Source organism: Geotrypetes seraphini, chromosome 8 (assembly GCF_902459505.1).
Source record: "Geotrypetes seraphini chromosome 8, aGeoSer1.1, whole genome shotgun sequence".
Classification (NCBI taxonomy): Eukaryota; Metazoa; Chordata; class Amphibia; order Gymnophiona; family Dermophiidae; genus Geotrypetes; species Geotrypetes seraphini.
The window spans coordinates 151,135,695-151,159,286 of NC_047091.1; the positions used below are offsets into that span (position 1 = coordinate 151,135,695).

Here is a 23,592-nt window from a genome sequence, read left to right on the forward strand (position 1 = left end):
CCCCCTCTGATTATCTTCCCATCCCCTGGAAGCACATATACCCACTTCCTTCCATCCCACATAGCCTATGTTTGGATCCCACTCCCACCCTCCCTCCCGAGGCAATATCCCCCACTACATGACAAGATCCTAACCTCCCCCATGTCTATTCCCACTTTTCCCTTCCCACTGATGATAGGTCCCCTCACCTTCCAGGCCAGTGGTCTCAAACTTGCGGCCCAGGAGCCACATGCGGCCCGCCAGGTACTATTTTTGAGGCTCTCGGTATGTTTATCATAATCACAAAAGTAAAATAAAACAGTTTCTTGATTATATGTCTCTTTAGATATAAATTACAATATTATTATTAAGACTTAGCCAAAAGGAAACATTTATAAACTATAAAAAGTTTTACTTCATACAAAATTGTCATTTCTTTAATAAGACATTAACTATTTTTTTCTGAGGCCCTCCAAGTACCTACAAATCCAAAATGTGGCCCTGCAAAGGGGTTGAGTTTGAGACCACTGCTCCAGGCATATCGAGTTCCTAATGGTCCTAATGGGGGGGGTGGGAGCAATGGGGTCTAGAGCAAACTCCACACTCTCCGGCCGCTAGTGGCTACCCCTGGAAAATGGCTGCTGTAGCTTCTAGTGGCAACCTCATGGTTCTGTTCTGTCTTGTCTTTATGCTGTTGCTCATCTGGTTAGCAGACAAAAAAATCCTCACTATGTTAATTACATGTGCAAATGAATTAGATAAAACTTTAATTTTGAAATTATATTTCCAAAATAGAGAGGCAAAATTATGTGGAGAATAAGGTCTTAATGTTTCCCGATGTGGCAAAGGCTACTCAATGTAGGAGAAAAGCCTTTTTGGCTTTGCGACCTAAAATTCTTGAAACAGGTGCAACGTTTTTCCTTAAATTTCCCTGTAAATGTTTGTTGCATATTCAAGACAAAGACTATGTTTTCAGGGACCCATCCCAATTAGAACTATTTCTTAAGGGAAAGAAACAAGACTAGTCTACTAGCAATTCTCAGTGGGGTTATATAAGTGTGGCGCCATATGAAGGTATATAGGTCTGGAAGGGGGGGGAAGATTTTTCTCCTTTTTCTTCCCCTTCTATTCCTATTCTTTGATTTCTTTATGTTATCTGAATTATAAGAGTTGTCTTCCCTCAATTGTGGGCTAGATGGATATTCACCTTAAGTGGTTTATTTGATTTTGGATGATGTATAAATTACTTTGAAATCCATATCTTATTATGTTTAAATGAATGTAATATGTTGAAAATATTTAATAAAAAAAAAAATCCTCACTAACCGGCTTAGTTTCTGCTCTGCCCTAATTCCTCTCCTGGACCATCCACAAACTAGCCAATTTCGCAGTGGCGGGTTAGAGGAGATATCCAGCAGCACTGTCCAGTTAACTGCTGAGAGATAGCCCTGGACATGTGATTTAAATGGCCAACGGTCTCTCCTGGCCTTTTAAATTGTTTGAAAGATCTGATACCCCTTTTGTTGCTACACTGTGGTAGTCTTAGCTATGAACTGGCTACAGAGAAACATAGAAAATGATGACAGATATGAGAGGCCCATCCAGTCTGCCCATCCATATCATCTGCTATTTCGTCTCACATGCCCGTCCCAGGCTTTCTTGAATTCAGACACATTCCTCATCTCTACGACTTCCACCAGAAGTTTGTTCCACGCATCTATCACCCTTTCCGTAAAGTGGTATTTCCTTAGATTGATCATTCTCACTCCAGCAAGCCTCTGTAATTTCTCTGAAAGGTATTAAATGCACTGGGAAGCTTAGGGCTCCTTTTACAAAGGTGCGCTAGCGGTTTTAGCGTGTGGGCTAGCCGCTACCGCCTCCTTTTAAGCAGGCGGTAATTTTTCAGCTAGCGCGCGCTAATCTTGTGCGTGCGCTCGAAACGCACAATTTAGAATGGACTTAGAATTTAGAATGGACTTCCAGATTCTCTAAGACTGGTAGTTCAATTATTTCAATTTCGAAAAAGTTTAAAAACCTGGTTGTTTTCACAATAGTTAATTTGATTTTAGCTGTCTTATAGTCATTTTAAGCAATTCAACATACTTTTTTTCTAACTTTTTCCATCCATCTATTCTAACCAATTTTCTGTTTTTATCCCACAGTTTTTACTTGTTATGTTTCATTTTTCTAACGAACTGTAAACCGAGTCGAGCTCCTTAGGGAGTAGATTCGGTATATAAAATGAAGATTCGATTCGATTTGATTAATGCTGTGTGGCAGGTGATCGTCTTGGGACAGCTGGTCATTATGTCACACTATAGTGCGCAAAAGTAGTACGTATCAAAAAGTATGACGTATCAAAAGTACGTATCAAAAAGTAATACGTATCAAAAAGTATGACGTATCAAAAAGTAGTACGTATCAAAAAGTATGACGTATCAAAAGTAGTATGTATCAAAAAGTAGGACGTATCAAAAGTTTGACGTATCAAAAAGTAGTACGTATCAAAAAGTTTGACGTATCAAAAAGTATGATGTATCAAAAAGTATGTCGTATCAAAAGTATGACGTATCAAAAGTAGTATGTATCAAAAAGTATGACGTATCAAAAAGTATGACGTATCAAAAGTATGATGTATCAAAAAGTAGTACGTATCAAAAAGTTTGACGTATCAAAAAGTATGACATATCAAAAGTAGTACGTATCAAAAAGTATGACGTATCAAAAAGTATGATGTATCAAAAGTATGACGTATCAAAAAGTTTGACATATCAAAAGTATGACGTATCAAAAAGTAGTACGTATCAAAAAATAGTACATATCAAAAAGTATGACGTATCAAAAGTAGTACGTATCAAAAAGTATGACGTATCAAAAGTATCCACAAAATAAAGATGTGTAGAAAACTAATCACTAGTTCCTCAGTTTGCCACACAGTGATATCGTATGGTAGCTGTCCTCATAGGAACTTTATAACGTGTATAGTTTTCATTGTTTTTATGATTATTTTTATACTTTTCTTCTTTTTATACTTTGGTGTATTTAAACATTTGTAACTCTGAAATACTAGTGCTAAAGATTTTAGCGTTAAAGGCATAAGTGGTGAAAAGAACATTCACTTAGCTTTTGTCTGACTCTGGGTCTAGCTCAACCCCCACCGACGCGTTTCACAATTTCATCAGGGTCGGGGAAGAAGAACGCAGAGCAGAATCTTTTCCTAGCTGAACGCTAGATCCATGTTTAAAGAGCCGGCTCTTTAAACATGGATCTAGCGTTCAGCTAGGAAAAGATTCTGCTCTGCGTTCTTCTTCCCCGACCCTGATGAAATTGTGAAACGCGTCGGTGGGGGTTGAGCTAGACCCAGAGTCAGACAAAAGCTAAGTGAATGTTCTTTTCACCACTTATGCCTTTAACGCTAAAATCTTTAGCACTAGTATTTCAGAGTTACAAATGTTTAAATACACCAAAGTATAAAAAGAAGAAAAGTATAAAAATAATCATAAAAACAATGAAAACTATACACGTTATAAAGTTCCTATGAGGACAGCTACCATACGATATCACTGTGTGGCAAACTGAGGAACTAGTGATTAGTTTTCTACACATCTTTATTTTGTGGCTAATTTACCTTATTGGTTAATTTTGGAAATTTGGTGCACTATATTTTGATTTGAGTATCAAAAGTATGACATATCAAAAAGTAGTACGCATCAAAACAATGTATGACGTATCAAAAAGTATGATGTATCAAAAAGTATGACGTATCATAAGTAGTACGTATCAAAAAGTAGGACGTATCAAAAGTAGGATATATCAAAAAGTATGACGATAGTCACTAGTAGAGAAGAATACTTATTAAGGGAAGGGCTGGATTAACCATCAGGCAAGACAAGGTAGATGCCTAGGGTAGCAGCTTTGGGGAAAGTGGCAAAGAGCAGCTTCAGTCAAAAGAAAACAATCGCCCAGACAAAGAAACTCAAATGAAGCATCAGTCTATACTTAAAGGGGGAGTTGGAAATTCCCACTCAGTCTCTGAAGCTTACTATTGAAAGGGAATGTCCAGTTATACATTTTTAAAGGATTGTTCTGGAAGATCTGGGGATTGGGTGATCATGAGCATTTATTTGGGTTTATTAACCGCCTTTTTATGAAGAGATTCACCCAAAGTGGTTTACAATACATTGAATAGTAATCATGTACTCTTTAAGTATTTTCCCTATCTGTCCTGGCAGGGTCACAGTCTAACTGTGGTACCTGAGGCAATGGCTTAGACTTAAGGCTCCTTTTACTAAGCTTCACTAGCGGTTTTAGCATGCACTTAGCGTGCGCTAAATTGCCCCGCGTGCTAGTTTTTAGCACGTAGCGTGGGGTTAGCATGCACGGCAATGCAGTGCACGCTAAAAACGCTAGCGCACCTTAGTAAAAGGAGTCCTTAGTTGTACTGTAAACCGTGCCGAGCTCTACGATTGTGGAGATGGTGTGGTATACAAACCTAAGGTTTGGTTTAGTTTAGTTTAGTTTACTGCATGTATAACCGAAAGTTATACAGCACAGGATCGACGGAACTTGGACGTTGTAACTTAGACCATTTAAAACATGGTCTAAGTCACAAAAACCCACCTAAAGTGACCAGATAAGCACTGCAAACACATAATACAGACCCCACACACACTACCCCAGTGATCACCGACCCCTCCCCTAAAAATATTAATCACAACTTGAAAATTGTGCCTCCAGAACATCATCACCTGGCAGACTGGCATAGGAAAGCCTAGTCGTCCAGCCCAGAGGCGTCTTAAGTCATCTTGGTGGTGGATTAGGAACCCATAGAGAGGAGGACCCATGCCCATAAGCCCCTGTAATCACTGCATTGATATTGAAACATGTTCACTTCCCTATACACCCCCCAAAACCCTTTTTTACTGGCATATAAGTGGCTCCTGCAGCCATAAGGGCTGTTGGGGTAGTAGATAAGTGGATCTAGGGAATTCTGGAGGTGGTTTGGGGGGCTCACCATGACCTATAAGGGAGTTGTAGTGAGATGAAGACATGGCACCCTTTTTGTGAAGTTCACAGCAGTGCCCACTATTTAGGTGCCATGTCTGGGTGTTCAGTCCAGTCCATTACTTTGCAGACCCCTCCCATGTCCAACAGGGCTTGTTCTAAGTGTTTTTGACTAGGACGAAAAGTTGGACGAAAATGTGGTATAAAGATGGACGATTTAGCGACTTGGACAATCAGATCGGTAGGATGTATACTTAGACAATTTTCTAAACCAAAAAAAAAAAAATTGGGGCATTTTTTTCGAAAATGTGTCCTAAACTGTTTTTTTTTTACTTTGGACGACTTGCGACTTAGACGAAAACGGACTTAGACGTTCCTTTCGATTATGCCCCTCCACGGTCCTAACCTGGCTCCCTCAGATTATTTCCTGTTCCGAGTTTTGAAGAAACCTCTCCATGGACAGCAGTTTTCAAGTGATGAAGCTGTGACTTCCTGGTCTGAAGGTCAAACAGATTCATTATTTTCAAAGGGAAGCCATTGCAGGAAAAATGGATGAAGTATATGGAGCTATCAGGGGACTATATTGAAGAACAAACATTTTTGAAAACTCTTTTCTTTCCTACTGAGGTAGATAAATTATTGAACACCCCTCGTAGGTACGACCTGTACTCAGATTGTTTGAATGTGGTATAAAATATGCATAATTGCTCCTGATCTTTCTTGCTGCATTTGGGACGAAGACCGTAGAAGTCTGTCCAGCATCGGCTATACTGCTCCCCTGCTGGAGTCGCCGTCAAAGCTAACTCCAGCCCCTCCCGATTCATCTTGTTATATACAGAGCACAGGCTGTAGAAGTCCGTCTGGCATCGTCTTCACTTCCCTGCTGTTGGGGGTTTCCATTTAAGCTCCACTCCTGTGCGTCATAAATTAAGTTATAGTTATTGATCTGTTGAGTTGTGTGTAGATACTATCCTCTTTCTATTTAGGGATCCTTGGTGTCTATCCCTGTATTTTTGAACTCCATCCCTGTTTTTGCTTCCACTGTCTCTACAGAGAGGACATTCAAGGCATCCACCACCCTCTCTGTGAAGAAGTATTTCCTGACGTTATTCCTAAATCTACCACCCCACAACTTCATATTATTTCCTCTGGTTTTAATAATGTCCTACATAATTAAAACTGCAGTAGAGAATTTCTATCTGAAAACCTTCTTTCGTGCCTTTTCTTGGATTTATTTGGGGGTCGATTTTCAGACCGGGGGAAGCAGCCCTGCCACCTCCCAATGTCGGCAGTGAACTCAGAAATTCAATGCCGGGGTTGTATCTGGTGACTAGCATTGAGTTTCCTGTCTGTTTTTAGCTGCAGTTGACATAGCTGGCTAAGCTGATATTTATCGGCTGACCGGCCAAGTCAACGTGGCCAAAGATAGACCTGCTATTTAGACCGGTTTATGTGGCCACTAAACTTAGCTGGTTGGCCAGTGAATATTGGTGCTGACTAGTTATATTCAGTGGGAGATAGCTATATATTTCTCGCTAAATATTAACAGTTAGCCAGCTTAGCCCTATTTAGCTGTCCAGGAGTCGTCAGCTAAATAGTCAGCTAAATAGTGTTGAATGTCAGGTGGATTGTGTTGAAGACGGATACTTGGAGTAGAGAATGACACGGGGACAAATTTGTCCCTGCAGGAACTCAATTTCCCCGTCCCATCCCCGTGAGTTTTGTCGCTGTCCCTGCCCCATTCCTTAACCACACAAGCCTCGAACACTTATGATTTTAAAGGGTTTGAGGCTTGTGCTGATGAGGACAGAGAGTGGGCCTTGGTGGAATGAGGCATTATGACATCACAATCTGAGCTCTGGAATGTTGCTACTTATGATTTTAAAGTGTTTGAGGCTTGTGCAGATGAGGACGGAGCTTAGGCATTGGTGGAATGAGGCATTATGACATCACAATCTGAGCTCTGGAATGTTGCTACTTATGATTTTAAAGTGTTTGAGGCTTGTGCAGATGAGGACGGAGCTTAGGCATTGGTGGAATGAGGCATTATGACATCACAATCTGAGCTCTAGAATGTTGCTACTTATGATTTGGAAGGGTTTGAGGCTTGTGCAGATGAGGACACAGCTTAGGCATTGGTGGAATGAGGCATTATGACATCACAATCTGAGCTCTAGAATGTTGCTACTTATGATTTGGAAGGGTTTGAGGCTTGTGCAGATGAGGACACAGCTTAGGCATTGGTGGAATGAGGCATTATGACATCACAATCTGAGCTCTAGAATGTTGCTACTTATGATTTTAAAGTGTTTGAAGCTTGTGCAGATGAGTTCGGAGCTTAGGCATTGATGAAATGAGGCATTATGACATCACAATCTGAGCTCTAGAATGTTGCTACTTATGATTTGGAAGGGTTTGATGCTTGTGCAGAAGAGGACGGAGCTTGCAGCAATGGGGTGGGGCAGGGCAGGAAAAGAACTCATGGGGACGGGATGGGAAAATGAGTTCCCGCAGGTATGGGGAAAAATTTGTCCCCGTGTCATTCTCTAACTTGGAGTGTGACTAGTGAAAAATCACTTCTAATAAGCTGCTTCTGAACCACTCCCTCTAACAAAAAACATGATGTGGAAAATGTTCAGCGGGGCGTCGCATTTTTTGTTCTCAAGCCACAACTGCATTCACTTCCTAATTTTTATCTTCATTGACGGACTTTAATCAGAGTGAAACTGGCTATTTCCAAGTCTTGGTTGCTTTCCCCAGTGCCACCTTCGTCTTTAAAATCTTCTTTGCTCTGCTGCTTTATGGTGAATTTCTTTCTGATCTCTGAAGTGTACTTGAAGTGCTATTTTTTGTTGTTTTTGTTCCTTCTTATACTTTTTCCTTTCTCCATGTCATGTTTTTATGTCATTTATTCTCTTGAAACTTTATGGCGCAATGTAAATTTCTGGGGAGAGTGTGGCGCAGTGGCTGGGGCTGCTGGTTCAAGTGGTTCAAAGACAACCCCGCGAAAGACAAAGGCGCGCGCCGACAACTGAGCGCAAGACGGAGGCGCGCGCCGAAGACAATTACAGTTTTTAGGGGCTCCAACGGGGGTTTTTGTTGGGGAGCCCCCCCAGTTTACTTAATAGAGATTGCGCCGGCGTTGTGGGGGGCTTGGGGGGTTATAACCCTCCACATTTTACTGTAAACTTAACTTTTTCCCTAAAAACAGGGAAAAAGTGAAGTTTTCAGTAAAATGTGGGGGTTACAACCCCCCACACCCCCCACAATGCCCCCACAACACGGCCCACGCCCCCCCCCCCCCCCGTCGGAGCCATTAAACTGTAATTTTCTGCGACGCGCACCTCCACGCTACGCTCAATTGTCGGCACGCGCCTCTGTATCTCATTGACCCCCGCCTCTTTCACAAAACCACGCTAGCGTTTTTAGTGCCGGCCGTGGTGGTAACAGCTCGGAAGCTCATAGGAATTCTAAGAGCGTCGGAGCTGTTACTGCGGCGGCCGGTGCTCAAAATGCTAGCACGGCTTTATAAAGGAGGGGGAGAAAATGCCGTGAAGGATATTTGGGCGTCCAACTTGCGCTGTTCCTACAGCAATTCCAACTTGCAGGAATTTAAGTAAAATTTTTCAGTATTAAAATTCAACCATACATAATACGAGGTGCGGCTCCCGGAAGTGATGTCGGAGAGACCGCTGAAACCGACGCGGGCAGCTAGTTGGTGGCTGCTTGTGCCAGGAGTTAAAAAGGAATGGGGAAGGGGGCATGTGTGACGTAGGGGGAGGAGGGGTGCCAGCACCCCAAGCAAGATGACGCCCGGGGTGGACCATCCTCCCCCTTACTACGCCACCGACACAGAAAAAAATGACATTTTTATTATTATAAAACTTTTTTTTATTGGCAAATGGAATAACATCTCACAAGCCTAGAATACAGACAAGGATTAGAAACTTTTCCAAAAACAATCAAATGAGGCCCCCCTCCCCCCCAAGAGGACTGGACTCTGATGTCCTCTTAAGGAAACAAGAAGGCCCAAACTCCCCCCAACTAGCCCAAACCCCCCCCTGAGCCCCCCCAACCCCCTCCTCCCCCCACCCCCACAGAAAATGTCCCAGGTCAGATAGGTGGTGCAGAGTACAGTTGCAATCTATTCACAATTTGACTACGACTGCGTGGGGGCAAACAGTCCAAGTAAGGAGACCAAGTGCAGATAAAATCACGGCTCTTACGAGCAGAGGAACAAGCCAGCCGGGCCTCCCAACATACCAACTCATGTAATTTATTTCTCCAATACCAAATGGAGGGAGGCACGTCGGCCAGCCAATGGTTCAAGATACATTTTTTCCCCACAATATAACATTTGCTCAAAAATAGTTTTTCAGCAGAAGAAAAAACAGAAAATCCAGAGAAGTGAGCAAACAACATGTGATAAACAGAAAGAGGGACAGGAACTCGCAGAAGGTCCTGCAGGAAAGAGGCCAATGCCCCCCAAAACCCCTGTATACTCTCACAACTCCAAAAGCCATGAAAGTAAGAATTCACTTCTGTATTACAAGTGAGGCAAATCATAATGTAATCATGAAATTGTAAAGCATGTAATTATAGGGCAGACTGGATGAACCACTCAGGTCTTTATCTGCTGTCATTTACTATGTTACAATGTTGTGTCCTGCCTGGTGCTTTTGCGGAAGCCAGTCCGTATGGAATCTGCAAAATGGGGAGGGAAGGGGGGCTCTTATGTTTTAGTGAAGGCAGGGCTCTAGATTCCACCCCCTAATTCCTGCAACACTGCAGCAGTTTTACTTAGCAATACAGTAAAGTAGCAAATGACCTAACCAGTCTGTCTAGTGGGTTTTTTTTTTTCTCTCTAGTCTAGTGGTTCTTAAACCAGCCCTGGGGGACCCCCAGCCCGTTGGGTTTTCAAGATATCCCTAACGAATAGGCACGAGGCAGGTTTGCATGCCTGTCACCTCTATTATATGCAAATTTGCCTTATGCCTATTCATTAGGAATATCTTGAAAACCCAGTTGGCTGGGGGGTCCCCCAGGGCAGGTGTAAGAACCACTGATCTAGTTTACTATCACTTTGGGTAAATAAGCATATAAATTCCATCTTTCTCTCTCTATTTTTTTTTTAACCCAACACCTCCCTGTCCCTAGCACTGCTTTTATCTGGCATATATTTAAATTCCATCACAGTGATGGTTTCTACAAAATCTGCTACTAAACCTCTGCGTGCCCTGGATTGGTAGCATGGAATGTTGCTACTCTTTGGGTTTTGGCCAGGTACTAGTGAGAATGGGCTACTGGACTTGATGGACCATTGGTCTGACCCAGTAAGGCTATTCTTATGTTCTTACGTTATCCAAGTATATGACAATCAAGCCATTGTAACATCACTGAAGAGGTTGGTTCTGAGGCTCTATGGAATGAGGCATTATGACATCACAATCTCAGCTCTGGAATGTTGCTCTCATTGGGGTTCCGGAATCTTACTATTCTTTGAGATGCTGGAATGTTGCTACTCTTTGGGATTTGGCCAGGTACTAGTGACCTGGATTGTCCACCGTAAGAATGGGCTACTGGGCTTGATGGACAATTGGTCTGACCCAGTATTCTTATGTTCTTATATGAGCCAAGTATATGACAATCAAGCCATTGTAACATCACTGATGAGGTTGGTTCTGAAGCACTGTGGAATGAGGCATTATGACATCACAATCTCAGCTCTGGAATGTTGCTCTCATTGGGGTTCCGGAATCTTGCTATTCTTTGAGATGCTGGAATGTTGCTACTCTTTGGGATTTGGCCAGGTACTAGTGACCTGGATTGTCCACTGTGAGAACAGGCCACTGGGCTTGATGGACTATTTTTTATGTTCTTAGGCCTTGTTAACCTGCAGGGTGATGTGCTTATGATGATGGATGCCCCACTGGATACTATCTGTTGATGTAGTCAGCCTTGTAATATGGAAAATGTTTCTAGAGCACTGGCTAACTTTGGAGAAATGCCAGTTCTTTAATTTAACTCATAGCATGAAGGAAACGAGAATCAGCATACATTTCAAATTGAAAATATCGTTGTCAAAAATAAGTTGTTTTTTTAGGTAAAGCATCATTATTGATGATTCATAAACATGCCGTGATACGAAGAAAAACCTTTTTTTTTCTCAGGTGGTGAAGCACCAGTTGACAGGTGTGGTGTTCATTTCGGATGGTGGGTGTTGAGAACCTGGTGGAATTTGAGCAAGACTTTGTTTCTGTATTAGCCAAGCACTTGGGTTGTATCTGGAATATGCACTTGGGATGTCAGCGAAGACCTTAAACAATGCCCTTTTGTACTTCTGTGGTGAAGGATTTATGAGCCTGCTGTGAGGGGCTTGTTCTGTTTCTGTTGCTTTTAATGAATAGAAATGTTCTCCGATTTTGGGAGGAACATTATTTTTCCAGAGCTATGTATAGCACTTTAAAACCCTTGTACGAGGTTTATATAGAACAAGACGACACATCTTTCTTATGAGCCTGTTTCTGTCTCGGTTTATTTATGTCTGGAATATATGGCCGTGATCATGTGACCGAGTCAAGCGGTAGCACCCGTCACATATCTACCCCCAGGCACCTTTGTTCTCTGTTAAAACACAAACACAGTGTTAAACACACAGCGTGCATTCCATTAAAATCCTCAACCAGGTCTTCTCAGCTCCTTCTGGTCCTCTCCGGGTCCTCCCTGGATTCCGTCTGTCCTTCTTATGACCCTCCAAGTCTTCGGCAGCTTCTGGTGCCATTTATCAGTCCCCGCTGATTTCAGGTTTATTAGTTACTTGATATACCGTCTTATATATATATATATAAAATTAAAAACGGTTGTATATAAAAAAAGAAAAGAAAGGTGGATAGCACAGACAAAATAAAACTGACATGATAGAGGGGGAAAGTGGGGTAAGGGGCACTTTTTTTTCCGGTTGCCACTGTCCCAGCTGGTCCCTCCTCTGGTCAGCTATCAGTCCTACCCCCTCAGCCTTGGACTCTTCCAGCTTCTCCATTGCTCAGTTGTCTTATCCTGCATGCACACACTGAGGGCTCTCCCAGCCCCTCAGTTGTCTTATTATATATGCATGCACTGAGGACTTCCTTGTGGGGCTACTGCCAGTCTCTCACTCCCTGGTCTCTTGGGTCCCCACCACCTGGATTCTTCTTCACCGGTCCTATCGCTAGTTGTTAAGCCTGAGTCACTTTTTTTGGCTCCAGGCTCTACTGGGCCCTCTGGCTGCTCTTCTAGCTCTTTCCTGCCAGTGTATAGGTCCCTGCAGACCCTCCCACGAATGGGCTTCACTACAGGGCAAGATCTCTCTCCAAGCTCTCTCCACCAGTGTATAGGTCTCCATGGACCCTCCCACCACCAGGCTTCAAGTTCTCCACTACACCAGTCCCCCCTGTCAGGGCTGGTCAGCCTGGCCAAACCACGCCACTGCACTGGGCCACCTATCAGCACCAGTCAGCCATGGCATTTAGGGCTTACTAGAAGTTAGGCTAGAGGCTAGCATTCCTCCTCCCAGGGGTTACCCAGCTCCCAAATGAGCTCCTGCCTTCTATGCTGGAAGCTGTTCTTTTCAGCACTACAATCCACTGAGGGTGAGTGGACAGCTCCCAGCAGCGCCCGCAGCTTTATGCAGATTAGCTCTCCTTTCAGGCTCAATGAGCTCCCCTGCTCAGGCTCTCTCCACTGTGGTATAGCCAAAGCAGTTTATGCCACGTTTTTGTAGTTATACAGCCATACTGAAAGCTGTTTACACATATACATTGTACCTGGGGCAATGGAGGGTAGGTGACTTGCCCAGGGTCACAAGGAGCAGCCCTGGTATTTGATCCCACAAAGTCTGGGTGCAGAGGCAGCATCTCTGCCACTAGGCCAGTTCACTCCACTCCCTGCGTTGTCTTGCTATACAGTTTTACAGTTCCGCTGTCATTTGCACTTTAAATTTAAAGATCCCCTTTCTAAATATACATCAGCTGCAAATGTTGGCTTCCTAGCTGTTTGAGAAGTTATATGTCCTGTGTAAGAGTGTTAGGTATTAGGTTCCCTGCATGATACATGCAGGTCGTGCCTGCAGGGCAGATTAATTACTGTAGTTTTCTTCTACCTTTCTTGAAAGCATCCGTATTTTCAAGCCTTGCCCAGTTATGTTGGAATTCACTTCCTGCCCAGCTCTTAAGCCTCATCTGCTCTCCAACGTATATGGAGATGCCTCTCGAAGGGGACACTTGCAGCCAGGGCAAGATTAATTCGTCGAGGACCCCTAGGCACACAAGTACACTGGGCCCCCTGCCCCGCCCCCACCCCACCATGCGCCCAGGCGGAAACAGGAAGCTGCGCCAGAGGGAAGCTTTGGGAAAGCAGCCCTGCTTACAAAATTACCGTTCCCGTTGCCTTTCTTACCCGCGTTGCTTGCTTGTCTTACTTTCCGTCGATGGGGGGAGGCTGTGTTGCCGATAGAGGGGGGGGGGGGCCTGCATTGCCGATCGATGCTGGAGGGGCCCATCGCCGTTTGGAAAAAACAATATTGATGCCTTCCTTCATCAGGCCCCCCCTGACTATTTCGGGCCCTAGGCACGTGCCTACTTAGCCTATGGGTTAACCCTGCCCTGCTTGCAGCTAGCGTATCTTTGCCACTCTACTATCCTCTGCCTCACTGTCCCTTGATTTTCTATTTATTGCTATGATTATGGGGTTCCTCTCTAGACTTACTGATATTCCACCCGATAAGGAGCTTAATTACTGTTAATTGTATTGTGTGGCATATTAAAGCTTTCCTTGTACTTTAAGTCACAGAAACAATAAACTATACAGCTTAAATAAAATAAAACTTATTATAGTGCATACAAGTGCTCAGACCATTCATACCCTTGTGCTCACTGAGTTTGAGCTAAGGTAACAACAGGACCATCATAAGCACTTTTTGGGACCTGGACTGCCAAACACAATCAGCCTAGTGAGAATATTTTGTACTTAGCTTAGCGTGATCAAAGCTGCACCTGTACGACAGAAGGCGGTCTTTCAAAGTGCTGCACCCTCGTAACGAACTCGCAAACCGTGAACACTGAAACAAAAGAGCTTCCCAATACTTCAATCCCTCGACCCGGGTTTCATGTTTTCCTCGTCAGGAGGGTGAACTAAAATAAGAACAGAAACAACAGAATAAAATGAAACAAAACAAAAAAGCTATCGGTCAGTTTTATGCTAAAAATAATCTCAGCGTGTCTATGTGAAAACATGAAACCACTGAATTAGATGCTAAAACTCCTTCTGTTTACCCGATAGAAGGCTGCATGAGCTGGGAAGGACCACAAAGCAGGCGCCCACAGAGGAACGCATCCACCCATTACCAGGAATTTAAACTAACAGGGAAAGGCACGTCACTCAAATTACTGAGCGAGGATAGGGGACACTAGAACACGCCCAGCTAGGGAGAAACTAAAGAAGCCACTCCCCAGGCAATCACAAAGGGGAACGTGATTGGTTAAATGTTAAACCATTCCATTTCTGAGTTCAGCCCCCCCCCCCCAGGTGTCAAAGTTTGCCTGACTTTATAGCGGTGAAATTCAGCTCTAATACAGATAAAGTTGTCTGCACACCTGAGCCCTATGAATATCAGATGTAAAGATATACAGATAGGTTTCCTGTGTATCTCTATATGTGCATTTTCCATGGTGGTGAAATATATGGATATTTGTTTTTAAAATCCTCATAAAGATATATGGATTCGCTGCAACTCAAAATCACTTTCAACACATTCTAAATTAGTTTACTTGTTAAAATAACTGCATAAAAAATATATTTTATTCTTAGCAAGACCAAAATCACTTGTCTCCATATTATCTAGGAAGGCTTTAGAAAGAAAAACGTGTGGGTATACAGCTGTATCCAAAATGAGTATTTGGGGGTCTTGCATGTGTAACAATTTTCCTTTTTGTTCCGTTCCATCCACTGATTCATCACTTGATACAAACACCTATTATCAGTGCTGTTCTCGTGTTTATCTCCTTTACCATTAGGGTCTGTTTTCTTGCATTGAGCTCCTTATCAGTTGGAATGAGAATGTCCATAATTCTCCAACCAATCATCATGAAACCCAATTTTCCAATTGCCTAAAAAGACTGAATAAACATATTTCCCTTCCCAAGCTTATGAGAAAGGAGCACAGAAAGTGACCTATACAGTATAATTTTCAAAGCGATTTCTATAAGTAGAAAGTATTCTACCTGTATATATCAGCTTTCTGAAACTATCCTACCCTCCATGGGGATAAAAGTATATGTGTGGTTCTTTAGTGCAGTGGTTCCCAATCCTGTCCTGGGTTTTCAGGATAGCCCTAATGAATATGCATGGAGCAGGTTTGCATGACTGGCATCTCCATTACATGCAGATCTCTCTCATGCATATTCATTAGGGCTATCCTGAAAACCCGATTGGCCTGGTGGTCCTCCAGGACAGGGTTGGGAACCACTGCTTTAGTGCAAGCACCTTTACCCATATGTAGAAGAAGGAATGGTCCCAGAAATGGAGTTAAAGTGGGGATTGCAACACCACACACCCCCCCCACTTGAATTTCAAAGATACACACATTGTTTTCATCAAAAAAGAACCCACTCATTAAGGAGCTGCAAGCGTATGAAGGCGCTTTTGTCTCAGGTAATTTTAAATGCAAACTACACTTGTTCTTTCGCTTTAAGAGATGGTTTGGACTCCTAGGGGTCTTTATATTAAGGCGCGCTAATTGATTTAGCGCGCACTAAACACTAAGGCACCCATAGAATATAATGGATGCCTTAGCATTTAGCGTGTGCTAAATCGGTTAGCACTCCTTAATAAAAGGACCCCCTAGGTAGGAAGTACTTACCTAGCGTGCAGCAGTACAAGTGTTTATAAACTGTCCCCATGTCCTCTAAAATAGAGAATGACACGGTGACAAAATTCATCACCGTTCCCGTCCCCGCGGATAACCGCAGGAAACCATCTTCATGTCATTCTTTAAGGAGAGAGGGAAGAATCAGATTATGAATGGCCACAACCACTGACCCGCAAGCTTTGCTTTGAAGAATGCTGGTGTAGAAGGACTGAGGTTGAAACAGACACTACAGAATGACAGTCTCTGGTATCCAGAGCAGATATTGTGATGTCATAATGCCTCATTCCACCAGTGCCTAAGAGCCAATCACATCAGTGATGTCACAATGGCTTCATTATCCTTGGCTCACATAAGAATCAGAGTATGAATGGCCACAACCACTGACCCGCAAGCTTTGCTTTGAAGAATGCTGATGTAGAAGGACCGAGGTTGAAATAGACACTAGAAAATGACATGGGATTATTTCCCGCGGTTATGAATTTTGTCACCCTGTCATTCTCTATTCTAAAAGTCACACCCTTGGAAATGCAGGTTTCTGGAGGTGTCCTGAATGGTCTTGAAGGCTCATGCATAGCAACCTCTTCGCAAATTCCAAAGGTTTCTCTATATAACGTGTCAAATTCTGCAGAGGATTCTCCCTTCCATACCAACGAATGCATCAGCGCCTAACACTGAAGCTTTTTTGGCCGGATTCTATAAGCAACGCCTAAGAGTGCCTACGTTATAGGTGCTGCTCCACGCAGTTCTCAGTCAACCACGAGGCGATGCTTATGGAATCATACTCTGTTTTAAAATACAACAATCAAACTTACCAGCATTCCTAGATAAACTTTTAATAGCATATATACCATTGAGAACCTTACGATCTGCAGATCACAATTTACTTGCAATTCCCTCCCTAAAAGTCATTAATACTCGAGGAAACGAAATATTCACAAGTTAAGCTCCACATATGGAATAGTCTACCCTCTCATCTTAGAGAAGAACAAAAGCTCGATCGTTTCAAGAGCAGCTTAAAGTCTTTTTTATTTAAAGATGCTTTTCACACTTAAGTATCAAATGTATGATACTTCTTTTTAAAGAAGTATACAACTCAGGAGACATAAGAGATTCCCCCTGTTAACCCTTTATTTATTTATTTTATTTATTCAATTTTCTATACCGTTCTACCAGGGAAGCTCAGGACGGTTTACATGCTTCCCTAGACTCCTTTCTTTATTATAACTATTGTAGTTCAACCCCTTTCCCTGTCGTATCTTGTTGGTCCTTGTACGATTCGAGATGTATTCTTATTTTATAATAATGTAGCCCATTTTAAAGTGTACGTCGCTTAGAAGTACTGTATTATAAGCGATATAGTTTCAAGTTTATTAAAATTTTGATAAAACGCAAATCAAGACTTCTAAGCGTTTTCCAGTTTGTATTAAAAAGGGGGAAACAATGAACAAATAAGTACCGACTAGACAATACTTCACCAACATAAAATGATAGGAAAGTGGGGGAGAACTACAATTTAAAAGTAAAGAAGACATAAAAGGTAAGCAACAATAGGGAAGCTAGGGAATAAAGATTATTAAATAACCCTGGTTGTTTCCAAGTCTATTCAGCAGTCATCTCGGAAGAGGTAGCACTTTAGATTACCCTTAAATTTGTCTAGATTCTTTTCCGCCCTGATATGAGGTGGCAGGGAATTCTATACTGTAGGGGACCGTAATTGTAAATGAAGTAGCCCGACACGTGCTAATAATTTTCAAGGATGGTATATAAAGAAGATGTTGAGAGGAAGATCTTAGGACTCTTGAAGGTTCATGTGGAATAAGAAGCTTGTGGATAAAGGCCGGTTCATTAGTATTTTGGGACTTGAAGGAGAGAACAGCCATTTTGTATATAATTTGATGTGGGCTTGGAGGCCAGTGCGCACTTTTCAACAGGGGAGTGACATGGTCAAATTTCTTCCTGTTTGTAATAATTTTTATGGCAGTATTTTGTATCAGTTGTAGGTGGCGAACATCTTTTTGGCACATACCCTTATATAATGCATTACAGTAGTCAAGTTTGGATATAATGAGAGAGTGAATTAGAATGTTGAGGGATTGGGGGGTCCAGAATGTTCGCAAGAGATCTAATCATCCTAAGTCTAATGAAATAATTCTTTACTACTGCGCTGATTTGTGTGCGATACATCAGTTTGCTGTCTATTATTACTCCCAGAATTTTAATAGCATTCACAGAGGTAATTGGAGTATCATTTATAGTGATGGGAGATGTGAGCTGTAAGTTATCTTTCCATGGAAATAGAAGACATGTGGGGCTCCTTTTACGAAAGCGCGTTAGCGGTTTAACCCGCTAATGGCACGCGCTAAACCGCCGGCCGCGCTAGCCGCTACCGCCTCCTCTTGAGCAGGCGGTAGTTTTATGGCTCACGCATGATGAGAAGTCACGCGCGTTAAACCCGCTAACGCGCCCTCGTAAAAGGAGCCCTTGGTTTTTGATAAGCTAAGTGACAGCATGTTTTAGTGAAGCCATTGACTAATTTGATCTCATTTAGAATTGATGAGACTAATGTCGTTGGAGCTGGAGGCATCGATAGGGTAGGTTTTAAATAAACCTGAAACCTTGCGGCCCCTAAGCAGACAAGCATCACTAGGCGTCCTTGAGATAGGAACTGGTATATTAGGCCAGGTTTTACCTACCCTACTTTACTGGCATCTATCTCAGATGCCTAACAACACCTAAGTAAACCATGCCTTACCCATAACCATGCCTACTTTTCAGGTAGACGTTGATAGGTGCCTCTGCTTAGGTGTCATTAGGTGTCCTAAGAGTTCCATGTGGAACTCTTAATTGGTAATTTAATTTTTTTTTGATTGGCTGAAAACTGGTGCAGTCAACTACCACACTAATTAAGCCAATTAAATAAAAAGTTGCGTGAGGATTCTGACTAGGCATCCTTGATTAGGACATTTGGGGCTGGATTACTTATAGGACGCCCAGTCTCAGAAGCCGCCTAAGCGGCCTTTGAGAATCGCACACGGGCGTTCTATATAGAATCGTGTCTGCCCTTACGTACAGACGCCTAAGCCCGCCTAACACCACGATTCTCTAACTGGCGTCTATGTCACAGACTCCGATTAGAGAATCGGGTTGCTGCTGAGCTTATCACGGCAAGGTATCTCCCTGCTGCAATAAGTTTAGCGGCAACCTGTTCCCCCCCCCCCCCCGCAAAGAATACTGACAGGAGGGATGCCCAGTACCTCCTGCTGGAACCCGGGACCCCCCCTAAACATCGCCATCAGGAGTGATGCCCAGTCCTCCTGTCGGAACCTGGGAAAACACCCCCCATACACATCGCCAGCAGGAGGGATGCCCAGTCTCTCCTGCCGGACACCTCCCCCCCCCATAAGGTAGTTCCCCCACCCCCCTCGGACCCCCCCCAACACACCCAGAACCCCCTCCTACTTTATGTTGATGGCTGGCACCTCCCTAGGCTCCCACAGTTGCCTACAATGTAGGTGGCCTGCCTCAGGCTGGTTGTTTGTTTTTTTTAACGTGCGTCCTGATTGGCTGGTTAGACAGCAGTAGGTCGCCTACAATCAGGACAACGTTTATAGAATTTTCTCCCTGGTGCCTAATGTAGGCACCCTATATAGAATTTGACACTTTGTGTTGATGGTAGTGTTTGTGGACTGCGTAATTCTAAATCCCACCCAGCTGGGGGTTCTTTAGCATCTACATTTAAGGGGTTAATATAATTTGTCAGTAATATGCACCTGACAAGATAGGCATTGTTTCTGAGCAGACTATAGGATTACAGGAGGACGTGTGTGTGGAGGGAAGATAATAGGTGCATTGTTCCTAGATATTTTTACTTCACACAGCTCCAGCTGTTTTTAAATGTTACAGTCAGATGATTTTGCAATATCAGAAGACCATTTCTTCTATCAAAAATGATTTGATCTGAGCATGCATGTCATTTTTGGACTCCTTTGCAGCTTTGTGATGTTGTAATATGTCCCAGTGATGCTGTCGGTGTCTTGGCTGGTTCCCGTCAGACAATCCTTCAGGGGTAGATTCAGCTTGTCTGGAACTCTGCTGACTTCTCTCTCTCTCGTTACCCCTTCCAGGAACAGAAGTTCTGCCAGCGCTACGACCAGCTGATGGAAGCCTGGGAAAAGAAGGTGGAGCGCATTGAAAACAACCCACGGCGGCGTGCCAAGGAGAGCAAAGTGCGGGAGTACTACGAGAAGCAATTCCCAGAGATCCGCAAGCAGAGGGAGCTGCAAGAACGAATGCAGAGGTTGGTATTGAATGTATTCCGATATTGAAAGTGGCGAAGAAGTAATGAATGCGGTTGGGTGAATGACGGTCCAGTCTTGGAGTGTTTTTTGTATGCAGAGCTAAGGAGGCGGCACAGCTGGCTGCATTACAGAGGTTAGCATCTGCTTACTGTGATGGAGCTCTGAAATCTCTGTATGCAGTTGTTAGAATTTGGTCCTTGCAGAGCTTTTCAAGCATCCTTTGTATTCTATCGGTTTGATATTCAAAGGGCTAGATTCACAAACCTGCCCGATCAGGACCAATCTGTGTGTGATACGGGCAGATCCAATGGATTCTTCAACGATGGGGGCAATCGGAGGAACACCCCCATCTGCCGGCACGGATCCCAATGCATGCGTCTCCCGTCCGAGCTGCAACTTTTTAAAAAAACTTTTTACTTTTTAGCCCAGCGAGCCTGTGATTTTAACCTGCTTTAAACCCGCAGGTTAAAACCACAGGCTCACAGTGTGGGGAAGGGCAGAAGAGATCTGGGGTTGAGCAGTGTGGCGATTCGGGGCAGGGCGGTGATTTGGAGCAGAGCAGGCAGGAGAGATAGGGGAAGAGCAGGGTGGTGATTCGGGGCAGAGCAGGCAAGAGAGATCCGGGGAAGAGCATTGGGGCGACAGGCAAAAGAGATTTGGGGCAGCAGAGAGCAGAGCGTGCAGAGAGCAGGGCTTCAATGCAGCTGGAGAGTCGAAAAGACATATTTTACTGGTCCCCAGCAGTCACTTCTTGGGTTGATCGGCCAGCCCAGTCGGTTTTAAAAATTTCATTGGTGAATCGCGTCCCTGTCTACTTTGCATGCGTTTCCCCTTATTTGCATGCACTGATTGGAAGCGGATCGCAGGAGAGGTTAGTGAGTCGGGCCGGAGGGCAATCTGGTCACAAAGGGGTCGCAAACCGATCGGTACACGATCGGTTTGCTTAGTGAATCTAGCCCAAAGTGGCAAAAATCACACCCACATTACAAGTGTGAAGATGTTCACCTGTTCTAGAGCAATATGTAAATGTCCGTGCGTGGATTATTCAAGTGTGTGTGTGTGTGTAAATTATTGTATTTTAGAATCTTTCTGTACACTTCCAAACACCATCTGCTCTGTTGACTGGCTAAGTGCCTACCAGTCAGAATTTTATTAGCCTCTTATGTGGTCACACAGATATGAAAAAGACTTTATAAAATTGTCCCCATCCCCCCCCCAAACTATATAACGTGCCAGGAATGGCATATTTTATGAACTGCCCTAACCCGCCCATGTCCCTCCCAAGGCTCTGCCCCCTTTTGAGTTGTACGTGATCCAGTTTAGGCATTCAGGCCCAGATTCTATAAACAGCATCTGAAGTTAGATGCCTAGATCGACACGATAAGCCGATGTAGGCTTCTAACTTAATTATTTAATAGGCTTATTCAGCGCCAACAACAAGCTTAATTGGCTTGATATTTAGCTTAATTTAAAATTAATTAGGTGGTAGGAGGTAGGCGCCTACCAGAAAGTGAGTGGTGGTAAAGGGTGGATCGTGGGGGTCTTGAGCATGGTTTCCATGTAGGCACCTAAAATGGACATTGATGCCAGAATTTAGGACAAGAAAACCCTAGCATAAATAAGGGGCACCTAAGTCCATTTTAATAATAATAATAATTTATTTCTTATATACCGCCAAAGCCGTAGAAGTTCGAGGCAGTTTACAATAAAGAAGGGCTGGACAATCAGCGAATGGGTACAATCAGAGAAAGGGTACAATCAGCAAATACAATCAGTGAATGGGAACAATCAGCAGAATAGATACAATTAATAGATGTAAGCAGGGGAACTGGTACAATATAAGGGGTCAAGAGTAAGGTGAGCGGGAAGGAAGGAGGAAAGGAGATCTAGGGGGCAAGGGTAGGGTAGGGGTCTTGGGCTACTAGGCATGATTCTGTAAATGGCGCCTAACCACGTTCCTCAGCACCTAATTTTTAGGTGCCATTTATAGAATTGGGGCTTCATTGTTACAGAATAAAGTACCACAAAATCCCTTAGTACAGTCATGCGAAAGCTTGTTTCTGCTATGGTGCGACGTAAGTTAGATGCCTAATGGTAGGCACAAAAATGGAAGATTAAGGGGTCCTTTTATCAAGCCGCGCTAGCTAGCGGGGTTAGCGCGTCGGACATTTCATCACGCGCTAACCCCTGCGGCAAGCAAAAAAACTAACACCTGGTCTATGGAGGTGTTAGCGACTAGCGCGGCAGGCGGTTTAACGCACGGTATTCGATGCGTTAAACCCCCCTACCGCGCCTTGGTAAAAGGACCCCTAACAGTAGTTGAGTTCCGAAATGGGGATGAAATGGCAGTTATGTCTGTATGTGCACTTGGATACTATCCTATATCATTGAATGATTTTATTTTTCTTTTGTAAATTTTATGATGATATTGGTGGATTTTCCTGAGTTTGTTATATATATAAATTGTAACGAATAAATAATTTAAAAAAAAGAACATTTGAGCGCCCCGTTGATAACGGAGCGCTCAAATGTTCTTTTTTAAAAATTATTTATTCGTTACAATTTATATATTTAACAAACTCAGGAAAATCCACCAATATCATCATAAACATTTACAAAAGAAAAATAAAATCATTCAATGATATAGCCCACATTATCTGGCTGACAGTACCTTCCTTAAAGCAACATAAATTTAGTAAGGAAAAACAGTTAAACAGGCAGAATGTGGCACCTATTTTTATACATTCCTTCAATAATCCTCCTTAGTTAACCAAATAAGTCTAAGATAATGTTTGAACCGGTTTATCTATATTTTACTAAAAAAAAACAGGCTCTGTTTTGTGGCCAAAGAATTCTCATATTTCCTGATGTCTCTAAGCAGACTCAAATGAAGAGGAAGCAGTTCCTAGCACTAAGGCCTAAGGCCTTGGCTGTGGGCGCAACCTTTTTCTTAAAATTTCCTTGTAAATGCCTTATTTCATATGCAAGTGATAAGTATGTCTTTTTAGACCCAGTCCAGTTAGAAGGTTTTCTAAAAGATAAACCGGTTCAAACAAATGTTCGCAAAAGGGGGCTCCCGTGGGAGGGGCATGGGCAGATTTTAGGCATTCCCACTACTTAGCTTGTGAGTTATAGAATACTTGCACTTATGTGCACAACTCCACATTTAGTCACAACTTTTTACATCAACCATTATCGCTCTCTCTGTCTGAGAGATCCCTCGTGCCTATCTCAGGCCCTTTTGAAGGCAGACACATTCTCTGTCTCCACCACCTCTTCCAGAACACTGTACCACGGATCTACCACCCTTTCTGTAAAAAAGTATTTCCTTAGATTGCTCCGGAGTAATCTAAGAAAATACCTTATTTTTCACTTCATAAGACACACTTTTTCCCTCTAAAAGCGGGT

At 43.1% G+C, this 23,592-nt stretch overlaps 1 protein-coding gene across 13 annotated transcripts in view; it reads left to right on the top strand.

Moving 5' to 3' along the window:
- The window catches only part of NCOR2 (nuclear receptor corepressor 2), an 844,184-nt gene that overhangs the window by 406,554 nt on the left and 414,038 nt on the right, over positions 1 to 23,592 (top strand). For all 13 annotated transcript variants that reach the window (XM_033955736.1, XM_033955745.1, XM_033955746.1 and 10 more), the window contains exon 10: positions 20,011 to 20,183. In XM_033955736.1, the coding sequence (XP_033811627.1) occupies positions 20,011 to 20,183 (173 nt within the window). The remainder of the gene's footprint in view (positions 1 to 20,010; positions 20,184 to 23,592) is intronic.